The sequence below is a fragment of the Podarcis erhardii genome (genome assembly GCF_964252035.2).
Source record: "Podarcis erhardii genome assembly, chromosome: 7".
Classification (NCBI taxonomy): Eukaryota; Metazoa; Chordata; class Lepidosauria; order Squamata; family Lacertidae; genus Podarcis; species Podarcis erhardii.
Window position 1 is genome coordinate 61,946,164 of NC_138511.1, and position 24,137 is coordinate 61,970,300.

Genomic DNA, 24,137 nt, shown 5'->3' on the forward strand with positions numbered 1-24,137 from the left:
ATGCCTAAAGCTCAATTCCCAGCATCTCCAGTCAGGGCCGGGAGGGAGCCCTGCTGAAGCCCTGGAGAGCTGCTGCCTGCCAGTGTAGGCTGCATGCTGCAGATGTTGCAGACTGCACACTGCAGAAGGCATACGAACATTTCTGCACACGTTATTTGGTTGGAAAACTTCACTGCAAAAGTTGGCGAAGTGGGAATTTCAAAGCGCGTATTGTTTTAGCAAGTGCAAATTAGGTATATGCACCTCCAAGTGCAAACTGAATTGAATTTCTTCCTCATCCTTAGCTTTTTATACTCCAAACTGTAATACTGCTGCCCTCCAAGACTAAAAACCTACACAATGTTTTTTTGTGTGTGTGCACTGAGCTTTCAGATCCCAGAAGTCTCAATTTGAGGTGCTAATTGGATTAATTAAGAAATGACACTATAGGAAAAGTGAGTAACACAGAGGCAGTGTCACAAGTGGTTGGTGGTAGGGAAAGCTGTTGAATGTGTATAGCCATGCAGGAGACGCTTTAGACCTGCCTTCCCCAGCTTAGGTTTCTCCAGATATTTTGGACTACAACTCCCATTAGCCCCAGCTGTCACAGTGTTGATTATATCAGTTAAGTGTCTTTAACTCTCCATCTTAACAGATTGACTCAGAGTGAGCTATGGGTGGTGAGGGTATATTGACCTTTCCAGTGTTTTGAATAAACAGCTACCACACAGTTTCAAAATCATCTTTGGTCTTGCTGTTCTGAAATACTGTGTTTCAGTTTCTCCATAAGAACTACATTCTAAAGCTAGCCTCAGACCAGGCAGTATCACCTCTCACACAATAGCAGAAACTTTTTCAAACACCATTTTCCAAGGGTTTGCATTCTCATCATATTATTTAGCTATTTGTTTATTAAAAATATTTATATACCTCTAGCATAAACAAAAATATCAAGGTAGTTTGCAGCAATAAAAATATGAACCTAGCAGTTCCCATTGTCCATCTTAAGACGGACACTCAGGCAGGATTTATGGCTTCAACACCAAGCTTGCTTCGTTTTTGTTGTATTTCAAACCTTGCTCCGCTTTAGGGACAGGGGCAGACAAGGTGGAGATCTTCTCTATTACATTAAAAACCTCTGCCACCATTGGTTTCCTCCAAGGAGTTCACGCGGCACTCATGATCTTCCATTTCCCCACAACAACTCTGGTTAAGCAGAGAGAGTGATTGGCCCAAGGCCTCACCATTAGTTTTGTGGTAAATTTAATCATGGTCTCCCAGGTCCTAGTCCAGTTCCTATAATATTGACTTCACCTCCAAGAGAAAAAAAAGATATAGGAGTGAATAAGCTGGAGAAGGGGAATCCCCCCCCCCCGAGGGCTCACCCACACTTCTGCTTGTTCCATGTTTTAGAGGCATGGGTTAGAGAGCTTTCATTTGCCCCACCACTTTCCCCAGGAAAATCCCGTTTATTGCGGACTCAGAACAACTTTCAGTCTACAGAAAACCCAATTGGCATTTGTTAGGCTTGAGCAGTAAACAGTGGGTTTTCCTGGGGAAAGCAGCAGGGCAAACGAAAAACATCGAAAGCATGGGACAAGAAGAAGTGGGGATGAGCCCTAAGGACGGAAGCACCTGAACAGTGGCAAATAACTTCTGCAGTGTCCCACATCCCACAAGGGAGTGATATAGGCTGTACAATGTCTTCATGTCTTCGCCAGCTGCTGCCCACATCTTCTGGCACGGTGCAAAACCTTTTGGAAGCAATTGCAGCTCCCTCACCACGCTCAGTGCAGACAGAAAGAATTGTGTCCCTGCATAACCTTGTAGCAGGCAACATGCGAAGAGGTATGACAACACAAGCAGTTAATGAATAGCTAAACACAGCTTTGAATGGGATTGGTACAGCCTAGTCCGCTGTACTTTACTTTCTTTCAACCAAAGGCGGGAGATGACGAAGGCCTGTTCCATAGGTTTATGTTCAGTGGGATTTTGTAATAAAATAAAATAAACTATTTTGGAGTTGTGGAGTTTTAAATGCTCAGTTTATTTAAATCACAGTAATTTACAATTTAATTTAATTAAAATGAATGCCTTGCAGTACTTGTTTATTTAAATAAATATTTAAATAATCTTTAAAATAAAGATTAAAAATACCCCTTTGCATGATTTTAAAGTGCCATTTTGAGTTCATCCCCCTCCTCACCAGTGAAAATTCATTTAAAAAAACAATAATAATTATTATTTCTAATTTCTACCCCGCCCATTTGGCTGGGTTTCCCCAGCCACTCTGGGCAGCTTCCAACAAAAGATTAAAAATACATTAAAACATCAGTCATTAAAAACTTTCCTAAACAGGGCTTCCCTAAAAAAAGCCCTCAGTGTCTTAGTCAAACAATACCTGGAAGGCCACAGGTTTCCCACCTCTGTGCTAAGGAATAATAATAATAATAATAATAATAATAATAATTTATTTATACCCTGCCCATCTAGCTCAGTATCCCCAGCCACTCTTTGCAGCTTCCAAGAAAAGATTAAAAATACATTAAAACACCAGTCATTAAAAAATTCCCTAAACAGGGCTGAATAATGAATGTTTTATACTTTCCCACAGTCCAAGAGGAGACAAAAGGGCAGGATGCCTACAGTAATTTCCCTTCACCTGGCCCATGAATTCCATCTTTGAGCCCAGCTCCTCTCGTCTCATATGTCAGTGGGCTGGGAGGGGAGTTCCCAGTCAGGTCATTAACTCCCCTTTCACCAAAATACTACATATTAATGACCCACCATCTCCTCCCTTCTGCCTTTCTGTCTGCTCCTGTTGGATCTAAAGATTTAGTCATTCAGAGGCTGGCGGGCCCCCACTTTTCGTCCAGCTAGCCTGAAGACCTCAATATGGCTAGTTTTTTGGGTAGCCTCAAATTCTGCCTTCTCCTCCAAACCATCTCTTTCTCCGTGACACAATTCGTAAGTTTCCTTTTTACCTATTATTCTACTGGAAAATGTCTAGGTGTGGGGGGGGTGAGCCAGATGGGGTGGGGGCCTAGAAAACAACAAAACTTGATTGCAGTTTGGGATCCAGTGCTGGAGGACAATGTCTGAATAATTAGTTTTAACACACTATCTTTTCTTGCAAGCTTAAAATAATGAGGGGAACTGGCACAGCTTGATTGTTGGGATTATAAAACATACTCTCTTTTTTTTCTTTTTCTTTGGCTGGGTCAGGGGAGGAGAGAAGAGCTTTCCTTTTATTCCTGGCGAAACTGTTTTTTGTTGTTTTCAGGGGTCTCCCTGTGCTTCTGCACTGAGACTCCTGGAGAATTTTACTCCCTGGAAGTGAACAGGGAAGAGATCTGTGGAAGAGATTTGTGGAAGCAATGTTGTAAGAAGCAAAACAAAAGTGATTTCAGATGTCTAAAAGAGATCTTGCATTATACCATTATATTGAGTAGGGTGGTTGTAAGTATTATGGCAGGAAATGTTGCCTTTTGTAGGGCCCTGGGCAGCTGCAGAAAAACATCTTGCCTTTTGGGAACCAAATTAAAAAGTACTTATGTGGATCTGTCTTTTGGGGCAAAAGATGTGTTATTATTATCCTGATAGTGATGAACAGGGTATGTCCAGCAACTGGTACTCTCTGTGGACTGCAAACAAAAGGAGCTGAAGAAATTTGGCTGGTCATCTGATGATGGCAATGGGATGTTTTAAAATAAAAATCCAAGTCCCTGGTTAATTCTGAAAAGAAAAAGAAAAACAGTTTTTGAAGCAGAAGATAATGCTTTGAGTTATTTGGTGGTGTTGGTTGGAAAGCCCTTGATTTGCTGAATATTGGGTCTCACCTTAGGGACAGTGACATGCAGTCAGAGATACATGCAGTCCTTTCTACAACTTCTTTTTGGTTTGGAAAAGAACACAGGACCTTAACACAGAAACTTTTGCCACCCTTTTTGAGGGACAAAGGGGCCTATTCATTCAGCGAATGCCTTCAGGAAGCTTCCATCCCCAGTGACTGCAAAGCTGGTATTTTATAAGTTCAATGCCTTATTTAGGAACATGTACATATATTATTTGCATCAGTCCAGACCCTACAATGTCACATTTTAAAGTAAAGAGAAGTGGGGGAAATAAAGCCAGAGGCCTCAGATTGCTTCAGGATGTGACTGGACCGCTTTGTTTTATGTAGTTACAAGGCTCACAGGGGCCTGGACTCAATTTGCTGTATTCAGTGCTTTTTTCTGGGGGGATGCATATCCCTAAACATTTTGTGAATCTCTGTACTCTTGTCCATTTACTGTATTTATTTTCCCTGATTTGAACTGTAAAATGGTGATTTTCTTGAGTCAAAATGAGAGTACCCCTAAACATTTTTTAAGAAAAAAAGCACTGGCTGTAATCATACATGGAGACGTTTAAGATGATACAGTACTTACTAACCAAACCACCTAGTAAAACTTCAGACAGGGATGCTTTGTTTTATTTCAAACAATGTCAATCTAATCATCTACCATCCAAACCCTTAAATAAGAATACTGGTTGCAAAATGTAAGCACTTTGAAATCTCATCGATTTCAATGGAATGTATTTACTATGCATATGCTTAACCCCACTGAAATCAATGGAACTGCAAAGTGCTTACATTTATCATTCCCTTAGCATTTATTGTTGAAAGCACTTCACATACTGAAACTCAATCAGCCTTACTTATTATTATTGCTATTATTTATAGCATGCCATCATTGAGGGGAAACACAGGCCAACCCCCGAAAGCTATAAATAATATACCAAAGGACCTGTGCTTTCATAGTAGCTCCTTGTTTTACACACAGTAGTAATCTTGGGCTGACTTATTACTGTCTGTATTCAGGTATGCAGCCATCTATTCAGAAAGATTATGTACTGAACACGTTAGAATGTGATTCATTCATATGCAGGCAAGTTCAGGTTGTGCATTTAAAGGCGATTTGGCGCTCTTGTGCAACAAACCTGCTTCGCCCGAAAATTGGGTGTTTTGCGATAAAAGAATGTGATGGGGAAATGGACTAGAAAATATGGGATAACACTTGGTGCAATGTCATCTAACCTCCCCATGAATTAATCGGGATGAATGCTCTGGAGGAACCCTAAATTGTTTTTAGAATTTCAAAGGAATTTGAGGTACCAAATCCAACCAGAGTTCTGAGCAACTTCTGCATGTTTGTTCAAGCTAGGTTTAAAATTGCACAGAGCCTGTAATGCAGCAAAACACATAATGAAACCAAATTTTGCAATTTGGTGGTAAGGGGAGAGGATTTGACACACAAGAAATGCAGTGCCACCGAATGGCATAGAAATGTTCTGGTTCTTCCTTACCCTTAGAAACATGTGATTTGTGAGTTATTTTATCTGCAGTCGCCAGGGTTCACATATCCTTTTACCACAACGAGAAGCTTAAGTCCTGTAATGTCTTTCGTTTTGGGGCCAAAGATGTTCTCGCTGCAGCCAGCATCCTCCTAAGGAGTTCCTTAGATTGGAGAGTTGCTGTCTGATCTTCCCACAAATTCAAAAGGCCAAGTTGAACAGAGCATTTAAAATTTGTTGATATTACTTAAAAAATGTCAGTCCAAAGTTTGGGTGCCTGAGGGCATTGCCGCAGTCCAATTTATGAAGCTGTATGTGTTGGACAAGTAGGCAGCTGAAGCCAGTGATTCATATTGAGGGGAAATTTCATTGAGGCCAAATTCCATGCTGTCTTAAGATCCTGTGTCCAATTCTAGAACACCCTGAGATCTGAGAGGAAAAGGAGGAGGAAACAAGATCTCTTTGCCTCTTTAACTGGTTGATCAAAAGGGCTTCAAAGCTGCAGCCAAACCTTTTTCTTTTTCCAAACAAAATTCTGTCTGTCTGTTGTTGCCCTTTTGCATGGGCTAGTAGATTATCCCATCTTACCATTACAACAACCCTGCAAAGTAGCTCAGACCAATAGACGGTGCTTAGTCTAAGGTTGCTCAGTGATTTGCCCACCTGCTTGAGGATTTTAATCTCAAATCTCTCGGATCTATCATGATCTGTACCATATCCCTTATTGTCACCCTGCTTCTCAATGGTTGGCTTCACCTATTTTCAGCTGATTTTTTTTTTTTTTTTTTTTTTTTTTGGCAATATGATCAGGCATGGGGGGGGGGAGTGTGGAAATCTGTCTGCCCATCCCAAGGCTTCAGGCACACTCCTATCCACACCTCTGTTTTGCAACCCAGCTCTCCTGGGAAGAGGTTGAGGCTTTCAATCTTTGGCTTCTCTGGGGTTGTGATGTGACTGTGAGACAAGCTTGTCCAGCTTTGTTGGTTCTTGGTTTTCGGTGACCTTTTTTCTCCACCAAAATAACTTTGCTTCTTGTTTGATTTCTCTCCTTAGCAAGGTCCTCCAGGAGAACCTGGACCACGAGGGCCCCCGGGTCCGCCAGGAGTGCCAGGCGCTGATGGCATTGATGTAAGCACACCGCACAGGAACCTGAGCAGCAGAAGGGATGGTGTGTGTGTGTGTGTTGGGGGGGGGGGGGAGATGGTTTGGGTACAAAAGAAGGCATTGTATACAGGATCCCAGGTGCAGTGCCCATCCAAAAAGGCTAGAGGGAGCCAGTGGGCTTTGCTTTCTCAAATCTGATTTACAGTACAGACCAGAATCTGATTCATCTCTAAGTGGTATAGTGGTTCCTCGGGTTACAGACGCTTCAGGTTACAGACTCTGCTAACCCAGAAATAGTACCTCAGGATAAGAACTTTGTTCAGGATGAGAACAGAAATCACGGCAGCGGGAGGCCCCATTAGATTAAGTGGTACCTCAGGTTAAGAACAGTTTCAGGTTAAGAACGGACCTCCAGAATGAATTAAGTTCTTAACCTGAGGTACCACTGTATTCTCTTCCCGCAATAACACCCTATCACCATATGTGGGCTTATCTTTAAAAAACATTCCCTGGAATGCTGGGGAGAGCTATGGCTAGAGTGGGAATGTTCATTCATTGGCTTTATGCATCAGCATTGCCTTTTCCTGGGGAGGGGGGGTGTTGGGCTCCTGTTATTATTTCGAAGCTGCCTAAAGGAGTTGGCCGAGGGGAGATGGATGTGGTGGGATAGAAGGGATGGAAAAATGTAAACTGGGGCGGATGATGATGATGATGTGGAGGGGAATCTGTTCTATGATGCCATGATCCTATGGGGTGGGGCCTAATCCAAGTCTTCCACCCCCTTGCTTGTAACTCTTAGCACGCTTATGTGATTCTGGGATTGCAGTGCAAACTCAGAACAGGATATTTGGATTGTCCATTGGTAATACAGGCACCTTTGATTTCCAAGTGTAAGTTTCTAGTCCTTATGGCTGCAGACAAAAAGCTTGGAGGGGGTGAAATTGCAGTTGCCCAGGGCGTGAGAGGACTTCCAGTATGCAGTTCTGGAGTCTTAGTGCCTTGGATGCAATTTTTGACTCCCTACCATGGTGGCTGTTTGTGGTTCTTCCCTTCTCATGGACCCATCTCTAATTTCCATCTCTTAATTTTAGAGTCTGTACAGGTGACCATAACTCATAACCATTCTGGCTTCTGAGATGCACCAGGCCCCACAGCCCACAGCAAGCAGTGTGGCATGTTTCCCCAGCAATCATATGGACTAGACACTTTATTTTAAAAGAAAACAAAACTTAACACTTTTGCATTGGCCTCTACATACTCTCAGTTTGTGTGCCAATTTTTCTAATAATGCAATACCCCACACCAGGCGGAGGCAAACTCGGCCCTCCAGATGTTTTGAGACTACAGTTCCCATCATCCCTGAACACTGGTCCTGTTAGCTAGGGATGATGGGAGTTGTAGTCCCCAAACAAGGTACTGCTTCCGGGTTAGCAGAGTCTGTAACCTGAAGTGTTTGTAACCTGAGGTGTATGTAATCTGAGGTACCACTGTATCTACTTCCCTCCATGTCTCTCCGGTGATAAGTTTATTTTCACTTGGTATGATTTTGTGACTTATTGTTAATATCCAGGAGCAGGTCTGGCCCCTACTGACAGCATTACAAATAATTGCTGTTTTTAAACCTTTCCTCCTGTTGATGTGTCTTTTTTATAGTGGACCCATGCCACTCTGTAATGGGTGAGACATATATTTTGTATTACTAAGAAAAAGAAAGGAAGGAAGGAAGGAAGGAAGGAAGGAAGGAAGGAAGGAAAGAAAAGAAAACCTGAAAACTTTTGTTTTATTTATGAGATTTATCCCCCACTTCACTTCAAATGCAAATCTCAGAGCAGGTTACAACAATATAAAAGGCATTTAAAAAAAATGTTGTTTAAAATACAACTGTAAATTTAAAATTCAATTAAGGCAGGGGTCGGCAGCCTAAGGCCCATGGTCCACAAGTGGCCCATGAGGGTCATTTAACCGTCCCATGGACCCCCGTCACCCACTCAGTTGGCTAAACTGGCATGGAGCAGAGCGGGGACCGCCTTCCGTGACACTAGCCGGCTTTCGCATTGGCTGCAGGAATCTTCTGCAGCCAATGGGAAGCTGCGCACACCTCCACCATGCCAGAAGGAGCTCCGGAAATAGTGTTTGTGCATGTGTGCGTGTGCACTCTGGCTGACTGCGGCATCTGTGAGACCGTGAACCAGCCCAAGCCACAAAAACTTTGCTGACCCCTGAATTACGGCATACCAGCACATCCATCTGCATTATATTACATGTTCAGAAGGCCAGTTCAGAGTAAGTTTGCCAGGTCAGGAGCATCCCAGATTTAAGGCTCCAAATCTGAGACCTGGGGTCATCTCCAGTGACGTCACGGGACGGTGATGCCATTGAGCCTGACAAATTAAGCCATAACCACAGTCTCTGAGAGCATGCCATTAAATTAAAAACTGAAAGTCTAACAAATGAGCAAATATATCACTGCTTAGAAATTAAGATAGAAACCTCAGACACCCTCCCTCTTGAGAGTCTGTGTAGTAATCTGCAGCTGGCTCCTGCCGGGCTGATGCTTGCAAGCTGCATACACAGTCTTCTTAATAAAAAGGTTTCTTTCAAACTGCTCTCACCCACCTGGGGTGTCAAGCCTTCCACCTTCTACCTGGGTGTGCCAGGCAAAACAACCGTATTTCAAAGGCCTGCAGAAAGAGGACTGTCTTCAGCTGATGCCAGCCAAATGGATGGAAGGAGGATGTGCTGCAACTGGGGGTGCCATTGTTGAGAAGGCTTTGTGGGGTGGGCACTGATCAGTTGATGCTGGCATTGCTGAGAGTGCCATCCCTGCTGAATCTCAGAGCCCAGACAGGACAATATGAGGAGAGATGTTCTTTCAAGTAACCAGGTCCTAAGGCTGTTGGGTCTTTACACATCAAAACTAACACCTGGAATTGGTTCCAAGGAGGCAGCCTGCACATATCTTTCAAGACCAGGGAGCAGATATGCTCATTATATCCCCCCAGAACTGCGTATTGGTGACTTTGCATTTCCAGTTGCTTTGACAGCAATCATTTGAAGAAGTCAAGAGGAACATGCTATTAACTATTTCCCCCTTTTTTCTCTAGGGCGATAAAGGCCCACCAGGAGCAGCAGGGAGCCCTGTGAGTATCTAAGCAAGCAATGTCAGCAGGGGTTACTTGGGCTTATAAATTGTTTATAGTGTGAACATTAGTATTAATAAAAAGCTGCAACCACTTTCAGGTTACATACAGTACCTGTCTCCCAGCTTTGAGTTGTCAGAATTAGGTCTAGAATGCAGAGCCCCAAATAAGATGCTTATGAGAAGCTACTGTTGTGGGAGGCTTAAGACCTGTTTTGTAACTGTTGGAAAGAAAGACGGCCTTCATTTTAATATGCATTGTTTGTAAGTAGTATCAGACCTTATCACTGTAAAGCTGTGGTTGTGATCGTGTGGGAAATCAAATTACTTTGCACTAAAAAACAACAACCCACCAGTCTGCTCCAGGGGGTTGGGGGACCCTCCAGAGCACATCTGGGGGGCATATGGAGAGGGAAGAGGGAGTTGCATTGTGCAAGTGGAACTGAGCTTGCAGTGTTGGACAGAGCCTTTGGGCCGGCCCTGCGAACATCCCCCAGAGTGGCAGTGTGCAACTGTGATGCTTTCACTTTCTTTTCTCCCTAAGGACACTTTTAATTCCTCAAATGTTTTTGTGTGACAGGGGGCCAAGGGAGACCCCGGCCTTCCAGGTCCAGATGGCCCTCCGGGGAAACCTGGGATTGATGTGAGTACAAATGGTTGTCCTCCTTTGCTCACTCCAAATCTGGTGTGATTTGCATGCTTTGCTAGTACAGTCAAACCTCGGTTGTCGAACGTAAACCGTTCCGGAAGCCCGGTTGGCTTCACAAATGTTCCACAACTGAGATGTGGCTTCCTATTGGTTGCAGGAAGCTTCCTGCACCCAAGCAGAAGCTGCGTCGGATGTTCAGCTTCCGAAAAATGTTCGAAAACCAGAGCATTTACTTCCGGGTTTTCGCCGTTTGGGAGCTGAAGCGTTCCAAAACGGAGGCATTCAGGATCCGAGGTTTGACTATCCATTTTCAGCCTGTCCATGGTAGAGTTGCTATATTTAGAAATGTGAAAATTGGGCAAATTGTTGAGCTGCAGAAACTGGTTGCTTTGCACCACACTCGGGATACTTTAGCAACTCACGCTTTATATTTGTTTATTTGTCACCCCTACTTCCATTAGACATATTAAAACAGGGAAAATCTTCTGTATTTGTAAGACTCCTGGCCCCACTGCCTGAGCCCCATCCTGCCTACAGGAGGTTGAGCATTGCCTGCTCTATTTGTTTACTTTGCAATCGCCTGCCCTGTGCTGATTTAAAAAGCAAAGAGGGCGTGTTGTTTTGGTTAAAGATATCCTAGAAAAACACTATTGTCCTCAGTTACATCTTGAGCTGTTGATAACATGTCAGGGGCTGCAGCAGCAGGTGAAATAGCAAACTGCTTACTCTGCTTGGTGCCGCCGTGTTCCTGCATGTGCTATTAGAGGCAGATGCACTGTCAAGGAGATGCAGCCGCCTCCTGCTCAGAGATTGAACTGCTAGCTAGAGATGTGGGGGCTGAAGCCAGAAGAACTGCAACTTGTGCTATCTTTTTTTTTTTTTTTTGTAAAAACGGCACCCCCACATCACTCCCAATCACTCCCAAAGCTAAACCTTTTTATTTATTCACAGCATTTCTTTTCTTTTTTTAAGAAATAAGCTTTGTTTTCAAAAGCTATAAACTATAAATACAGGTACAAAAGAAACAGATAGATAGATAGAGGAAATAAATGGGGAGAAAGTACAAGAGATGGAGAGAGAACACATATAAATAGAAGTACCGGTACATAACATTTTTATAGTATTCCCAGATTCTGAATTAGTGGTTTAGCATTTTCCTGTATTTTGTGACACCAATACATAATAAAGGGATTCCATCTCTTATCAAAATATAGTTGTGCCTTGGAAGTCAAGCAGAATCTGTTTGACTTCCAAAACGTTCGGAAACCAAAGCGTGGCTTCTGATTGGCTACAGGAAGCTCCTGCAGCCAATCAGAAGCCCTGTCGGACATTTGGCTTCAAAAAATAGTTTGCTCTGGCTTTGCGGCATTCGGAAGCCAAAACGTTCAAGAACTAAGCTGTTTGAAAACCAAGGTACAACTGTAGTTATCTGCATGCCCGCCTTCTTATAATAGTCCTCAGTTCAGTGTCTGAACAGTCTCCCATGCTTTCAGAAATATAGTTGGCTGCTTCCACCTTGCCGCACTTCCTGCAGTGCTGCTGCTTCAGATTCTACTACTCTGAAACCCGTTTAAGTAGGAAGTGCTGGGTAGGGGAAATGGGCGCTTATGTGTGACCCTTCTTCTTCTTTTTTTAAAAAGTTTTTTATTTTGCTTTAAACAAATACAGGTAAATATAAAGAACCAAAATTACAAAAAAGAAATCCTCAATAATAATAGTAAAAAGGGATACAAAACTACAAAAAATATCAAAATGCATGGCGCAAAACATGAGCCGTTATTGGTGGGGGGAGGAGGGAAGGAGAAGAAAAGGAAAAAAAGAAAATAGAAAAACGAGCCAAAACACAAGAAGGCTCGTCTATTGTACACTTCTGTCAAGGTCACAACAGATCATTATTTTTATCAGTTCCCTCTATCTGCATTCCATGGAGTCCCTCATCTTGGTATCAGGGAACATTGCCCTATGCGGTATCATTCTAAACATAACCAGGTCTTTATTGATGAACCCTTGCCCCTCAAATAATTATTTAAACATTCCCATTCTTCTTTCACCATCTTTTTAGGTTTATCTCCTATTGCATCTGTCAGCTTTGCGAGCTCCAAGTACTCACACAATTTAACAACCCATTCATCTTTAGTGGGTGTATTTGTATCTTTCCAGTGTTTTGCCACTATAACCCTTGCTGCTGACGTCGCATACATAAATAACCTGATTTTGTTTTTGGCAATATTATTTGATACAATTCCTAATAAAAATTCTTCCGGTTTCTTGCTAAATGTAGTTTCTATCGATCTCTTTATCTCTTCATAAATCATATTCCAAAATCTTTGTATCTATGGACAGGACCACCACATATGGAAGTATGTTCCTATCTGTTCCTTACATCTCCAGCACTTTTTACTATATGATTGATTTATTTTTGCTAGTTTTACCCTTGGTCACCTCATATATTTAAGATAAGAATGGAAAGGACAGAGAAGGTGGGGGAGGCATCTAGTCTGCCCCCCCAAAAAAACCTGGCTGTGCCTGTGATCACTGGGATTAGTACCAGAAAGTATGTAATTTAGGAATCTTGGTAAGGGAATGCACATTTGAGGTCTTTTTTCGAAATGCTGGTTTAGATGACTAGCTTATTCCTTGATTTAGCAGTGAAAGTTATACTCACATGCCTGCATTTCCACAAAAACTTTATTTTACACCTGCAGTTTCTATTTCTGGATGCTCTGCAGTTGTGGCAAAGATTTTTGGTTTGAATTCGCTGCTTCACCCATTTCTTTTCCAGCCCTGGTGTTTTTACCTATTTTATTGCAGATGCCAGTTAATGTCCCGCAAGCTGATCCTGTAATTCTCTTTCCATTTTTTACAGGGCCTAACGGGAGCAAAAGGGGAACCAGGACCTTTTGGGCGACCTGGCCCCAAAGTGAGTGACTGCTTTCTGTGTGACTCGAGGAGATGGAGTGGTTCTTTTAAGACTGTGACAGCTGTGCATTGCAGATGCTGTAGTGGGGGGCTGAAGTCCTCCAAATGAGGACCATTGGGGGACAAAATGATTCAAAGTGGTTTTGGATGCATGTATGCACTGTATACATCCCGCAGCAACTACAACAGGGGGAAACAGGGGATGTAATTGGCCTGTGCAAGGTAACAGAGGGCTTAGGTGAATTCAGACAACAATACTGTCCAGACTGCACCTGCAAACACAAGAGGTTCAATCTTATCTGGTAGGGCTGGGTCCTTGGAGCTCATATCTGGATCTGTCCCATGAAGTAGATCTGCAGCTCAAGTCATATTCCACTTGTGTGGATCCTGCTATACCAAATATCTCTTCCCTCTTGCATTCACTCAGGGCCAGACTGGACTTCCAGGACCTCCAGGGCTTCCGGTAAGTGTTTATTCTTTATTGGCTGTATTTGTCAAGAAAGTATATCCTATATGAACACATCCAGTGTACACAATCACACCAACGTGTTGGATTATAGTTGAGTGTGATGAGAGTGGGCTTGCATACTCCCCATATCTCCTCTAGTGCGGCAGTAAGGAGGAGTTATATAGCATTCACTTTTAAACTAACCACAGTTGCTTGTTACCTTTGGACTTGGGGAAACTGTGGTTTGTTGAAACAAGCCAAAATGAAGCTGTCCTTTATGGTGCTGGCTTGTTAACAATCCGTAGTTTAAACTAGCCAGAGACCCGCCAGGTTCAGACACAGAGGGGAGCTCTCATTAGTTTAAAAGTGGAAGCAAGTGCTTCCGATCTCTTCTTTGCAGCCAGAGGAGGGAGCATATGAGCCTCAGGCTTATCAAGGCTCATTCCTATAGCTCTAAGCTATAGTTTAGGGCAGGTGTAGCCAACATGGGCTACTTTGGGCCAATTACCATCTCTTAGCCAAACCTACCTTGCAGGGTTGTCATGAGGATAAAATGGGGAGTGGGGGTGGGGGAGCTATGTATGAAACCTTAAGCCCTGTAGAAGAGAGATAGAAGGCAAACATACTAATAACTAAGTCATTTGTTTATTAATGTCCCATTGATTTAAGTAGAGCTACTCTAAGCATGGATAACAGTTCAGTCCTAATCATCCATCTCTACTCATAAGTAGAGTGGACAGAAGGTGGTGGACTCTTTCACTGGAGGGTGTGTTTTACACTGTAAGTTGTTTTAAGCCTCTGCATTGTGGTTTTGATGGATTTGAGTGCTGCACGCTCAGTTGCTATAGTAGATCTGTTTGCTGGTTTTTTGTTTATAACTGTTATTATTTGCCTAAACTGTCTATCACCCAAAGAGAACCCTGGTTATGGGGCAGGTGACTCAGAAATGCAGTTAATTAATATGACGCAATCAGATTGGGAAAACGAGACAGCTGCTCTGCCTCTGGGAGATGCCTCAGCTGCAGCCTTCATGTTTTTCAGCTGGTTTCTTCAACGCAGCATGATTGTTTACTGTGGCTGTCTTCTCATTTCAGGGGCCTGGGCTGAAAGGATCTCCTGTAAGTGCTGTTCATGTGAGCCTGGGTTTGGCTGGTGGGAGGCAGTGTGCTGGATTTGTGAGGGGTGCTTACAGGAGTGTGTGCTCATAGCTTGGCTTGGAGGAAGGGGCAGTGACCCAACACAAAGGGTCTTGTGCTGTCACAGCGTTGTGAGCAGTGATGTGCCACTGGTTTGGCAATTTTTTTTAAAAAAAATAATATTAGTTCAGCCATTTGGAAGAGGGATCTTGAGCCAAGTCGTACCGGGGGGTGGGGTGGAGTTTTTCCAGCCAGTGGGCCAAATCCTGGGTTCCCTTGCTCCTGTAAGCTACTTTGGTGGGTAGGTAGGGATGCCCACATGCCAATCACTTGGTGTCATCATGGCATCATGAAACAAAGATCCCTGCTGATCTGAGAAGGGCTTGAATTCAGCACCACTCAGCAGAGTATGACTCCACTTGGGAGCACCGACTGTCAAGGAGCAACCAGGAGCCCATTTCAAGGCTCCCAGTTGTTCCTTTGCAGCCACATCTCTCATAGAGATATCTATATCTATATCTATATCTATATCTATATCTATATCTATATCTATATCTATATCTATATCTATATCTATATCTATATCTATATCTATATATCTATCTATATATATATCTCCATATAAACAAAGATTATAGGAATAACAAATGAAACAAATAAATAGACCAAGTCTTCTAATGTCATTTGTATATCACAAAAAATGAATAATAAATTTGCAGGAATATCTGTGGTTCATTATTTGTGGTCAATGCCACATCTTTACCTGTCCCATAACTGACATATATGATGACAGATGTGGGACAAGGGGATGTGGCTTGGGGGGAAATAGCCCCATGAGAGCCCTGCAGGCCTAATTTGGCCCATGAGGCACTGCTTCTCTGCATGCACCAGATGCTGACTGACAGCAAGGAGTGGGAATTTTGCTTAGTAGCAGAGTACCTGCTTTGTGTGCAGAATGTCTGAAGTTCAGTTTCCGGCATTTTCAGTTAAAATAATCCTCTAGCAGGTGATGGGAAAATGACCCCTCCCTACCTGACCTGCTGCCAGAGTATTGGGCTAGAATCTAGATCGATCTGACTCAGCGTAAAATAAACCAGCCTTATCTGTTGATATCTATCCAGACTTTTGCTGGATCAAACAGATTTTTTCCTTGCTTGGTCAGTGGCCAGAATTAGAAAATGCAAACCCAAAGGGCCTCTAGATGAGCTCTCTCACCTGTTACATGTGCACATACGGTGGTACCTCGGGTTACATACGCTTCAGGTTACATACGCTTCAGGTTACAGACTCCACTAACCCAGAAATAGTACCTCAGGTTAAGAGCTTTGCTTCAGGATCAGAACAGAAATCGTGCTCCGGTGGTGTGGCAGCAGCGGAAGGCCCCATTAGCTAAAGTGGTGCGTCAGGTTAAGAACAGTTTCAGGTTAAGAACGGACCTCCAGAACGAATTAAGTTTTACCCAGAGGTACCACTGTACTTGTGCTGTCATGGGGCACGTAAGTTCACTAACGTGTCACTTAAGCGGGAGAATGAGGCGCTGCGTTTTCGGCAGACATAGATGGAATCATTTGCTGTTAGCCATAGAGTGCATGCTCATCTCTCCTTCTTGCTTGTTAGCCTAGCAAACACTTTGCCACCGCAGACATCTGACAGAGCCTGAACAGATGAACAAAGGGCTGTTCCCATCATATGACTGAAAGAGAACATTTTCTCCCCTTTCTGTTTCTTTCTCTTAAGGGCTCTCCAGGCCAGGTTGGACTCCCTGGAGAAATTGGAGCTCTGGGACCCAAGGTAAGGGATCCAGCTGAGATGGGTGAATACTACTTGGGGTTTGTTGACTTTCCTAGGCCTGCTCTGCAATAAGAGCCTGGCTATATGTTGCTACAGTTGTCAGAAGTAGATAGGCTTTACCTGTTGAAAATTAAGATGTGCAGAGAAAACTGAAGGGGATTACAGGCAAGCACAGGGAAAGCTAAAGCTGGAGGGCCATATCTTAACGGTACAGCATATTATTATTTTTATTATTACTACTACTAATTAAGTTAAACATTAGTCATTTTCAAAACAAATGTAACTCAAAGGGACTTACAACAATAAACAAACTCACACTAGCATAAAATAAAACAATGACAAATCTAAAAGACAGTCCTGTTTTTTAAAGGCAGGATTAAAACATCCCACCCAGTCAAGGTGGTTATAGTTAATTAAGAACCAAAGGCTTGGAGAAAAATGAATGTTTTTGCCTGCCGGCTTAAGATATGTAATGATGGCCTCAGGGGAGGTTCCCTGAGGAGAGCATTTCACAAATGGGGAGCCACTGCTGAAAAGGCCTGTTCTCGTGTTGCTTCCCTCCATATACCTGTTATTTACCTCAACTGCCTCACTCATCCTCATCTCTCCCCTCCTAACTCTTAATGAAAATTTGCCCCTAAAGGAGGAAGAAGGTGACCCTGAGATGCAGAAAGGCATCTAGGGGCACTGTGATCGTCTCCAGCTTTCTCTGCTTTTCTCCTAATGAATTTTTAGAATTCTGAATAGTCAGAGCATAAATATTTTTCATGTATTGACTGTAGCACGTAGCCAGGCCTTAGACCAGGCTTCCTCAAACTCGGCCCTCCAGGTGTTTTGAGACTACAGTTCCCATCATCCCTGACCACTGGTCCTGCTAGCTAGGGATCATGGGAGTTGTATGCCAAAACATCTGGAGGGCTGAGTTTGAGGAAGCCTGCCTTAGACCCAGTGCTCACTGGCATCCAGAGCTTCTGTGATTTATACTTGCGTATTCAAATGGATAGACCATGCCGCACAAACAAGTCAGGTTGGGGTGGGAATCAGCAAGGCTGCAACAATATGCAAATCTAAACATAAACAGGTGGGTGGGTCCCCCTGTAGCCGAGGGGCTCATGTGCTAAGGAGAGGGGAGAGGACAAAAGATCCAGAAGTAGAAAGAAATATACAAAACAAAACAAATTCCTTCCAGTAGCACCTTAAAGACCAACTAAGTCAGTTCTTGGTATGAGCTTTCGTGTGCATGCACACTTCTTCAGATACACGCTTCTTTAGATACATGTAACTAGAAAGAAATATGTCAGCATAAAATGAAAACAGCTACATCTCTTCCCAGTTGCTTCCATTCTCTCCCAGTTGCTTCCATTCTCTCATCCTCTTCTGTTTCACTAGGACTGTGTATGCTAAAATAATTGAACTTCTCTGCCAAATTCTGTATCAATATGTGCTGTAAGCTACAACTTGCATAAATTATGCAAAATTATATTTGTATAAACTATGTGGCACATGTATTCTGCATGTTGTTGTTTTGTAGTATTCTGCAAAATGTATGCTTTTTCCTGTTAGGCATGAAGGCAGCAGGGGCGAGAAAAATGTTCCCTTCCACCTAATTCAGAAATCCCTTTCCGTTCAAACACACTCTAAATGGGTTTCCCATGCACACTTTCCAATATGCCTTTGTAAACATAAGAAACATACTCTTTAGAATGAAACTTGTATTCAGCTTCCCCATGATGTTTTGCTCTTCCTCTGTGCCGCTTTGCAGAACTGCGGCGCAAACACAACTTGGCCTAAGACCTTTCCTCCCTGTCCTTATCACTGTATGTTCATTCTCAAATTCCCCTTTTTCCTAAGTGGCCAAGCAGTCTATCCAAGGGCTGCAGATCAGTGGAAGAGCAACTGCTTTGTACTCATGAGGTCCCTGATTCAATCCCTAGTGGCACCTCCAGCAGGAGCTGAGAAAGACTGAGACTCTGGAGTGCTGCTTACTAGTCACTGTTGGCAACAGTTACAGATAGGTAGCCGTGTTGGTCTGCCATAGTCAAAACAAAACAAATTCCTTCCAGTAGCACCTTAAAGACCAACTAAGACCAACTCTTAGTTGGTCTTTAAGGTGCTACTGGAAGGAATTTGTTTTGTGTTGGCAACAGTAAGCTAGATGGACCAATGCCTGGCTTGCTATGAATGAGGCAGCTTCCTGTGTTCAAGCCAGGTTGTGCGTTCCCATCATCTGCTAAGCCATTATTCACCAAAGACAGCCTCTGTTCTTTTCCTTCCTCGGTTAACTCAGCAACTCCTGTCACAGTCATTATCTTCACCCTGATATTGATGCTACCTTACCGGCAGTCACTGTACTCTTGCCTGCCCATCAGCACCTTTGGGTATTTGGGTCTTCATGTCTTCTTCTGGTGGCTGTCAGTGGCTCATGTTAAAAAACAACATTTAGTAACTTCCCTGCATAGGGACTTTGACAGTATTAAAGGGGAACATTCTGGATTGTTTTTTCACATGTTAGGCTGCTAGTCTCTTGACTTTCATGTCTCTTTTTCAGGGGGTACGTGGACCAGAAGGGCCACAAGGGCCTCCAGGGCCTCCTGGGAAACCTGTAAGTTTTATTGCTACTACTTGGGGTAATTTCCATAGAATTGGAGGGGGAAACACTTACAAGGTTGGAAGCAGCCCTGGCTGACAGCTAGAGACTACAATGCCCATGATGCCATGCAAGTGTGATACTTTATTTAAAAAAATGAGTAACTACTGTGGGCTGTGGGAAGCACCTTTCCCTGTGCAAGTTGACCATGCACATTTATTTTTTGATCTGCTCCAGGCTGTGACCTCTATTGGTTGAATCTTAAATCTTTTCTTCCGGTTAAAAATGAGAGGGGACAGTCCTCCTCTCCCTTTCTCAGGCTGATGCACATATTGCCTTTTTGGATACTTGATTGTTTTTCTTTTCTTCTGCAGGGCCCCGTTGGGCGCATCCAAGGAGTTGAAGGCAGTGCAGATTTCTTGGTAAGGAAGGTTGCATTTACATGCCGTGCTCCATTAAAAAAAAAAAAAAAAAGGAAAGCCACCCATCTTGTACACGATGCTTGAAAAGTAGAAGGCAAAAGATAGGAAGTGTATTTGGGATTTTGGCTTGGATTCCTTTGTTGGCACAGATTCATTAGATGTTTTCAGAGCTTGGCGGTTCCTGTTTTGCCATTCCTTTAAGGGTGGCAGTGTGCACAGCCATAACTAGTCAGAATCCATGATGTTTGGTGTGCATGGTGCATGGCACATTGAATGCAGATGCATGTTAAGGACATAAGGGCCCTGCTGAATCACTCTAAAGGATTTAGCGCCTGCACCTTGTTTCCAACAGTGGCTGCCAGACACATGCTTCTGGAAAGCTTATAAGCAGGGTAAGGTACTCATAGCATACAGAAACTTCATGTAGCTATCATATCTGCTGATAGGCCTATCCACCATGAATTTGTGCTTTCTGCTTTTTCAGCCCAGTGGCCATCACCATAAAGCAAGCATGGCTAACTTGCGGTTCTCCAGCTGTTCTTGTTGGACTCCAGTTTCTGTCCTCTCCAGCCAGTCTGGCCAGTGGGCACAGATGCTGAGAGTTGTAGTCCATCAACATCTGGAGAACCACAGCTTCTCCATCCTTGCTATGGGTTTTCAGAGCAGAGGGAAGGGAATTTCTTTCTCACCCTCATTGCCTCTCTGCAAAAGTAAATATTCACACAGTGCATAGTTGAACTAAGAGGGTTGCTTCCACAAGTTGTACAGTATATTGATGGCCACCAACTTTAGAAGACTAGACAAATGCAGGAGGATAGTGTATTAACTATGATGGCTATGTTCTACATCCACCATCAGAGGCAGTAATACCTCTGAATACCAGTTACTGAGAATTGCAAGTGGGCAGAGTGATGCTGTGCTCAGATCCTGCATCTGGTTCGTCACTGTGAAAACAGGAGGATTCCTCATCAACTCTTTTTGCTTGTCCTGATGTTCTCCTCCTCTTTGCCCTTCACAAAAAATAAGGCCATGTATAAACCTATTAGTTTATCACTGTAAGGTTCCTGGAGGAGGATACTACCTGGAGATCTTGTGAAAGACCAGGTAATGTGGGCTTTAGGAGGACTAGCTTGTGTTTATTCCTAGCTGCTAAATTCCTTCTCAGTTGAGACGGACCTATAATCTCCTCTTCCCTCCCTTTTCTCCCCACACAGTGTCCAACCAACTGCCCAGCTGGACCCAAAGGCCCTCAGGGATTACAGGGCTTGAAGGTAAAGCATGGCATGTTGTTTTGGGGTTGATAGTGGTTACAGTAACCTCAAGGAGTTGGGGAATCTTGGACAGCTGCTCTTAGATAGCTAATTTATCCACATACCCTTAAATGCTGAGGTGATTGAACCTGAATTAGCTATCACCTTCTACTCTCTGTCACTAACAGAAATACCAAAATCCTAGCAATATGTTTGGCACCAGCTTGGCAGCAGGAGTTGCCAGAAGGAGGCAGACAAGATGCCATCCAAATATCTTAGGGTCTCCACTCTGGATTTGTGTAGGAGGTTTGGGATCAAAGTTTTCCTTCCCAGGTAGACAAGCCCCATCTGCCCCTCACTTCCCTCTACAGCATGTGCAGAAACTGCCTTGTTGACCATTGAACCCACTATTGGTCTCGAAGCCATTTCCCGGGGTGTGGCCACTGTTGCATGCTGACAGTTTCTAGGAGCCACAAAAGAGAGCTGAGTGCAGGGCGGGGACCAAAAGGGGACAAACTACCCCAGAAGGAGCACAACATATCCCCCACCAGAGGTACTACCCCTCCCCTAACACTTTATACACCCAAGGCCTGAAGTGAGGAAGAGAAAACCTCTCTGTTTCTTCTCAAATTATACTGTTCTTGTTCAATTTCCTGTGTAAAGTATTAGCAGGATTTCCCCCCCTCTTTGGACTCCGTCTGTGTTATTTAAGTGACTTTGCTTTGCAGAGGGTTGGATTGGGATGTGGGAAACACCAGTTCAAATCCCTGCTCAGTCACATACGGTTCACTGAAGCCAGCAAGCTGCTGTTTCTCAGGACAATATGCTACACAGGGTTGTTGTGAGGCAACAATAACTCTTGAGGAAGGGTGGGTTACAAAACTTGTATTAATGAAAACAGCAAAGAGTCTTGTAGGACCTCGAAAGACTAGAGCAGATTTATGGTGGCATAAGCTTTTGTGGAACTAGAGTATAATCATCAAATGTTTCTGTTGGAGTAGATTCTGGGCCATGAAAGCATTTTGCCATAACAAATTTGTCAGATTTTAAGGTACTAGAAAACACGGCTACCTATCTGTAACTAGAAAACTTGCTTTTGCTTCAAGAGACTAACACACAGTAGCTACCTCCCTGCTCAAACCTTATTAAATAATACAGCCTTCACCAACCTGTTGCCCTTCAGATGTGGTTGGACTACAACTCCCATCAGTCTCTGCCAGCATGCCCAGTCATCAGACTGGATGGCACTAGGTTGGCAAAGGCTGAAATAATAGGCAAACGAGCACTGTTTGCCCGTTCTCTTTCTCAAATGGTGAGCTAGGCCCACACAGAAATGGCAGTACTCCATCCTTTTTCTGTGGTGGTTACTAGGCCACAAAAACATGGTGGCTCTCTCTCCGTCTCTGCTTATAACGATGGTTGCTAAGGGAACACAGTCTATGGAGCACCTGTCCATTGTGGTTGCTAAGCAACATGATGGATATGGTCCTCTAGAGGTGGCTGCTAGGCAGTACTGTAGCTGTGATGCTGTAATTTATCTTCTCATGTAGTGATAGGGAACCTGTTGCCCTCCAGATGCTGTTGGGCTCCAGTTTCCATCAGCCCAAGCCAGCATGGCTAGTGGTCAAGGATTATGGGAACTGTAGTCCAACACTAAATAGAGGACCAAGATTCCCCTAGAGTGGCATCTGCTATACCTTTTCCTGCTCTGTGAGTCTGTTGCTTCTTTAAATAAAACAATCCTGGCATGTCATTGTTTTTATCTGAGACCCATCTTTTTGAAATTTCAAAACAAATTTTATAGCCATTGTAGTCTTTCTTTCTTTCTGTCTGTCTGTCTTTCTGTCTTTCTGTCTTTCTGTCTTTCTGTCCTTGTGCTTGGAATTGTGAAGATGTGTTTGGGATATTCTTGGACTTCTTATTGGTATGCCTGAGATCTCTCTCTCTCTCTCTCTCTCTCTCTCTCTCTCTCTCGTCTCTGTCTGTGCGCGTGTGTGCATTCATGTGGTCAAACCCCATGTAACAACCACTAGCAAATCGCACCGTAATTGGTTGGAGAGGTGGCATGCTGATTGATTATAGAGTAGGAAACTATTCATTCTATGTGAGACTCAGGCAGCCTTTAAAATGTTGGCTCTCTTTCTCTATAGGGACACAAAGGCCGTCCTGGAGCTCTGGGAGAGCCTGGCAGACAGGGCAGACCAGTGAGTACATACTTGGTCTATCTCTTCACGATACCTGCAGTTGATTTTAAGAAGAAGGGTGCAGCCTGGACAACTGAAGTGCTTTTCACACATTACACAACAGCAAACCCAGCCAGGCAACCGGAATTACATTCAGCTGGAACCTCTATCTAATCTGGGCTCCCCATGAAGTTTATGTGTATGTTACACACATTTGCAAAATTAAGGCTGTTCCCATCTACTCCATTTTCTTTCCCAATGTGTAGATCCTTTAAACATAAAAAACCCCACATCATGTGTGAACCAGCCCCAGGTTCTGAGATCTTCATATCTAGAGTGTTGTTAGCATGGTCTCGGGGATCTTCCAGGTGACCTTTTTATTGAACATTCACCCTTATTTGTTTTCACGAAGTGTGTGTGGAAGTTGTACTACATTGTGTCAAGTGATGGTTATCCCCCCCCCCATTTGATTTTCTGTCACTTTCCTTACTGCGAAAAGGCTGGGTGGTGGTGTTGTTTTTATGGAAGCACATGTACACCAAATCTGCTTCCTTTATTATTTTAAAATTTTATAACATTGAATCCCACCTGCAAAATAGCAACAGGGTTGCCATATTTTGAAGAGCAAAAAAGAAGACATATTTACCGACTTCTGCTTTTACCTTTGAATCGCTATGATGACTCTACCCATGGAAAAGAGGACGTGTCCTGGAAAAAGAGGACATATGGCAACCCAACGGAAACAGTTTCAGTGTTAGGTGTTGGAAAAGAGAGAAGCAGATAAAAAGAAGTTGTGGGATGAAGATATTTTTTTTTAAAGGCAGAAAGTAGCAAGGGAAGACATGAAAATAGCATGGCAATACCAAGGGCAAGGATAAAGGCAGACTTGTGTAGGTTGATGAGGGAAGACCTATTGTACCTTGACAGCATGGAATTGAATGTAGATTTCCTAAAATCCTTTCCATTCTACCATAGAATCAAATGTACAGCTTAAAGTCCACATTTCAAAGCTATTTTGCATTTTTGTTTCACTTGTAGCTCTGACATCTTCCTGTTATTTATTTATTATTTAATTAATTAATTTCATTTCCTCAGGGTCCGAAGGGTGATGTGGGCCTCTCTGGAGAACAAGGCATTCCTGGCCCTCCCGTAACGTATTTATTTATTTCTGTTTCTTAATGTTCTTGTTTTCA

The 24,137-nt window shown here is 43.3% G+C and overlaps 1 protein-coding gene across 1 annotated transcript in view; it reads left to right on the forward strand.

Annotated features, from left to right (window-relative positions):
• Positions 1–2,734: 2,734 nt before the first annotated feature.
• Positions 2,735–24,137, forward strand: part of COL9A2 (collagen type IX alpha 2 chain) — a gene marked incomplete at its 3' end in the record, with an annotated part of 50,940 nt that continues 29,537 nt past the window's right edge. The window contains exons 1-13 of the mRNA XM_081870385.1: positions 2,735–2,946; positions 6,370–6,444; positions 9,525–9,560; positions 10,140–10,202; positions 13,075–13,128; positions 13,555–13,590; positions 14,670–14,693; positions 16,449–16,502; positions 19,051–19,104; positions 19,464–19,511; positions 20,726–20,782; positions 22,912–22,965; positions 24,040–24,093. Coding sequence (XP_081726511.1) covers positions 2,875–2,946; positions 6,370–6,444; positions 9,525–9,560; positions 10,140–10,202; positions 13,075–13,128; positions 13,555–13,590; positions 14,670–14,693; positions 16,449–16,502; positions 19,051–19,104; positions 19,464–19,511; positions 20,726–20,782; positions 22,912–22,965; positions 24,040–24,093 — 681 coding nt within the window. The 5' untranslated portion in view covers positions 2,735–2,874. The remainder of the gene's footprint in view (positions 2,947–6,369; positions 6,445–9,524; positions 9,561–10,139; positions 10,203–13,074; positions 13,129–13,554; positions 13,591–14,669; positions 14,694–16,448; positions 16,503–19,050; positions 19,105–19,463; positions 19,512–20,725; positions 20,783–22,911; positions 22,966–24,039; positions 24,094–24,137) is intronic.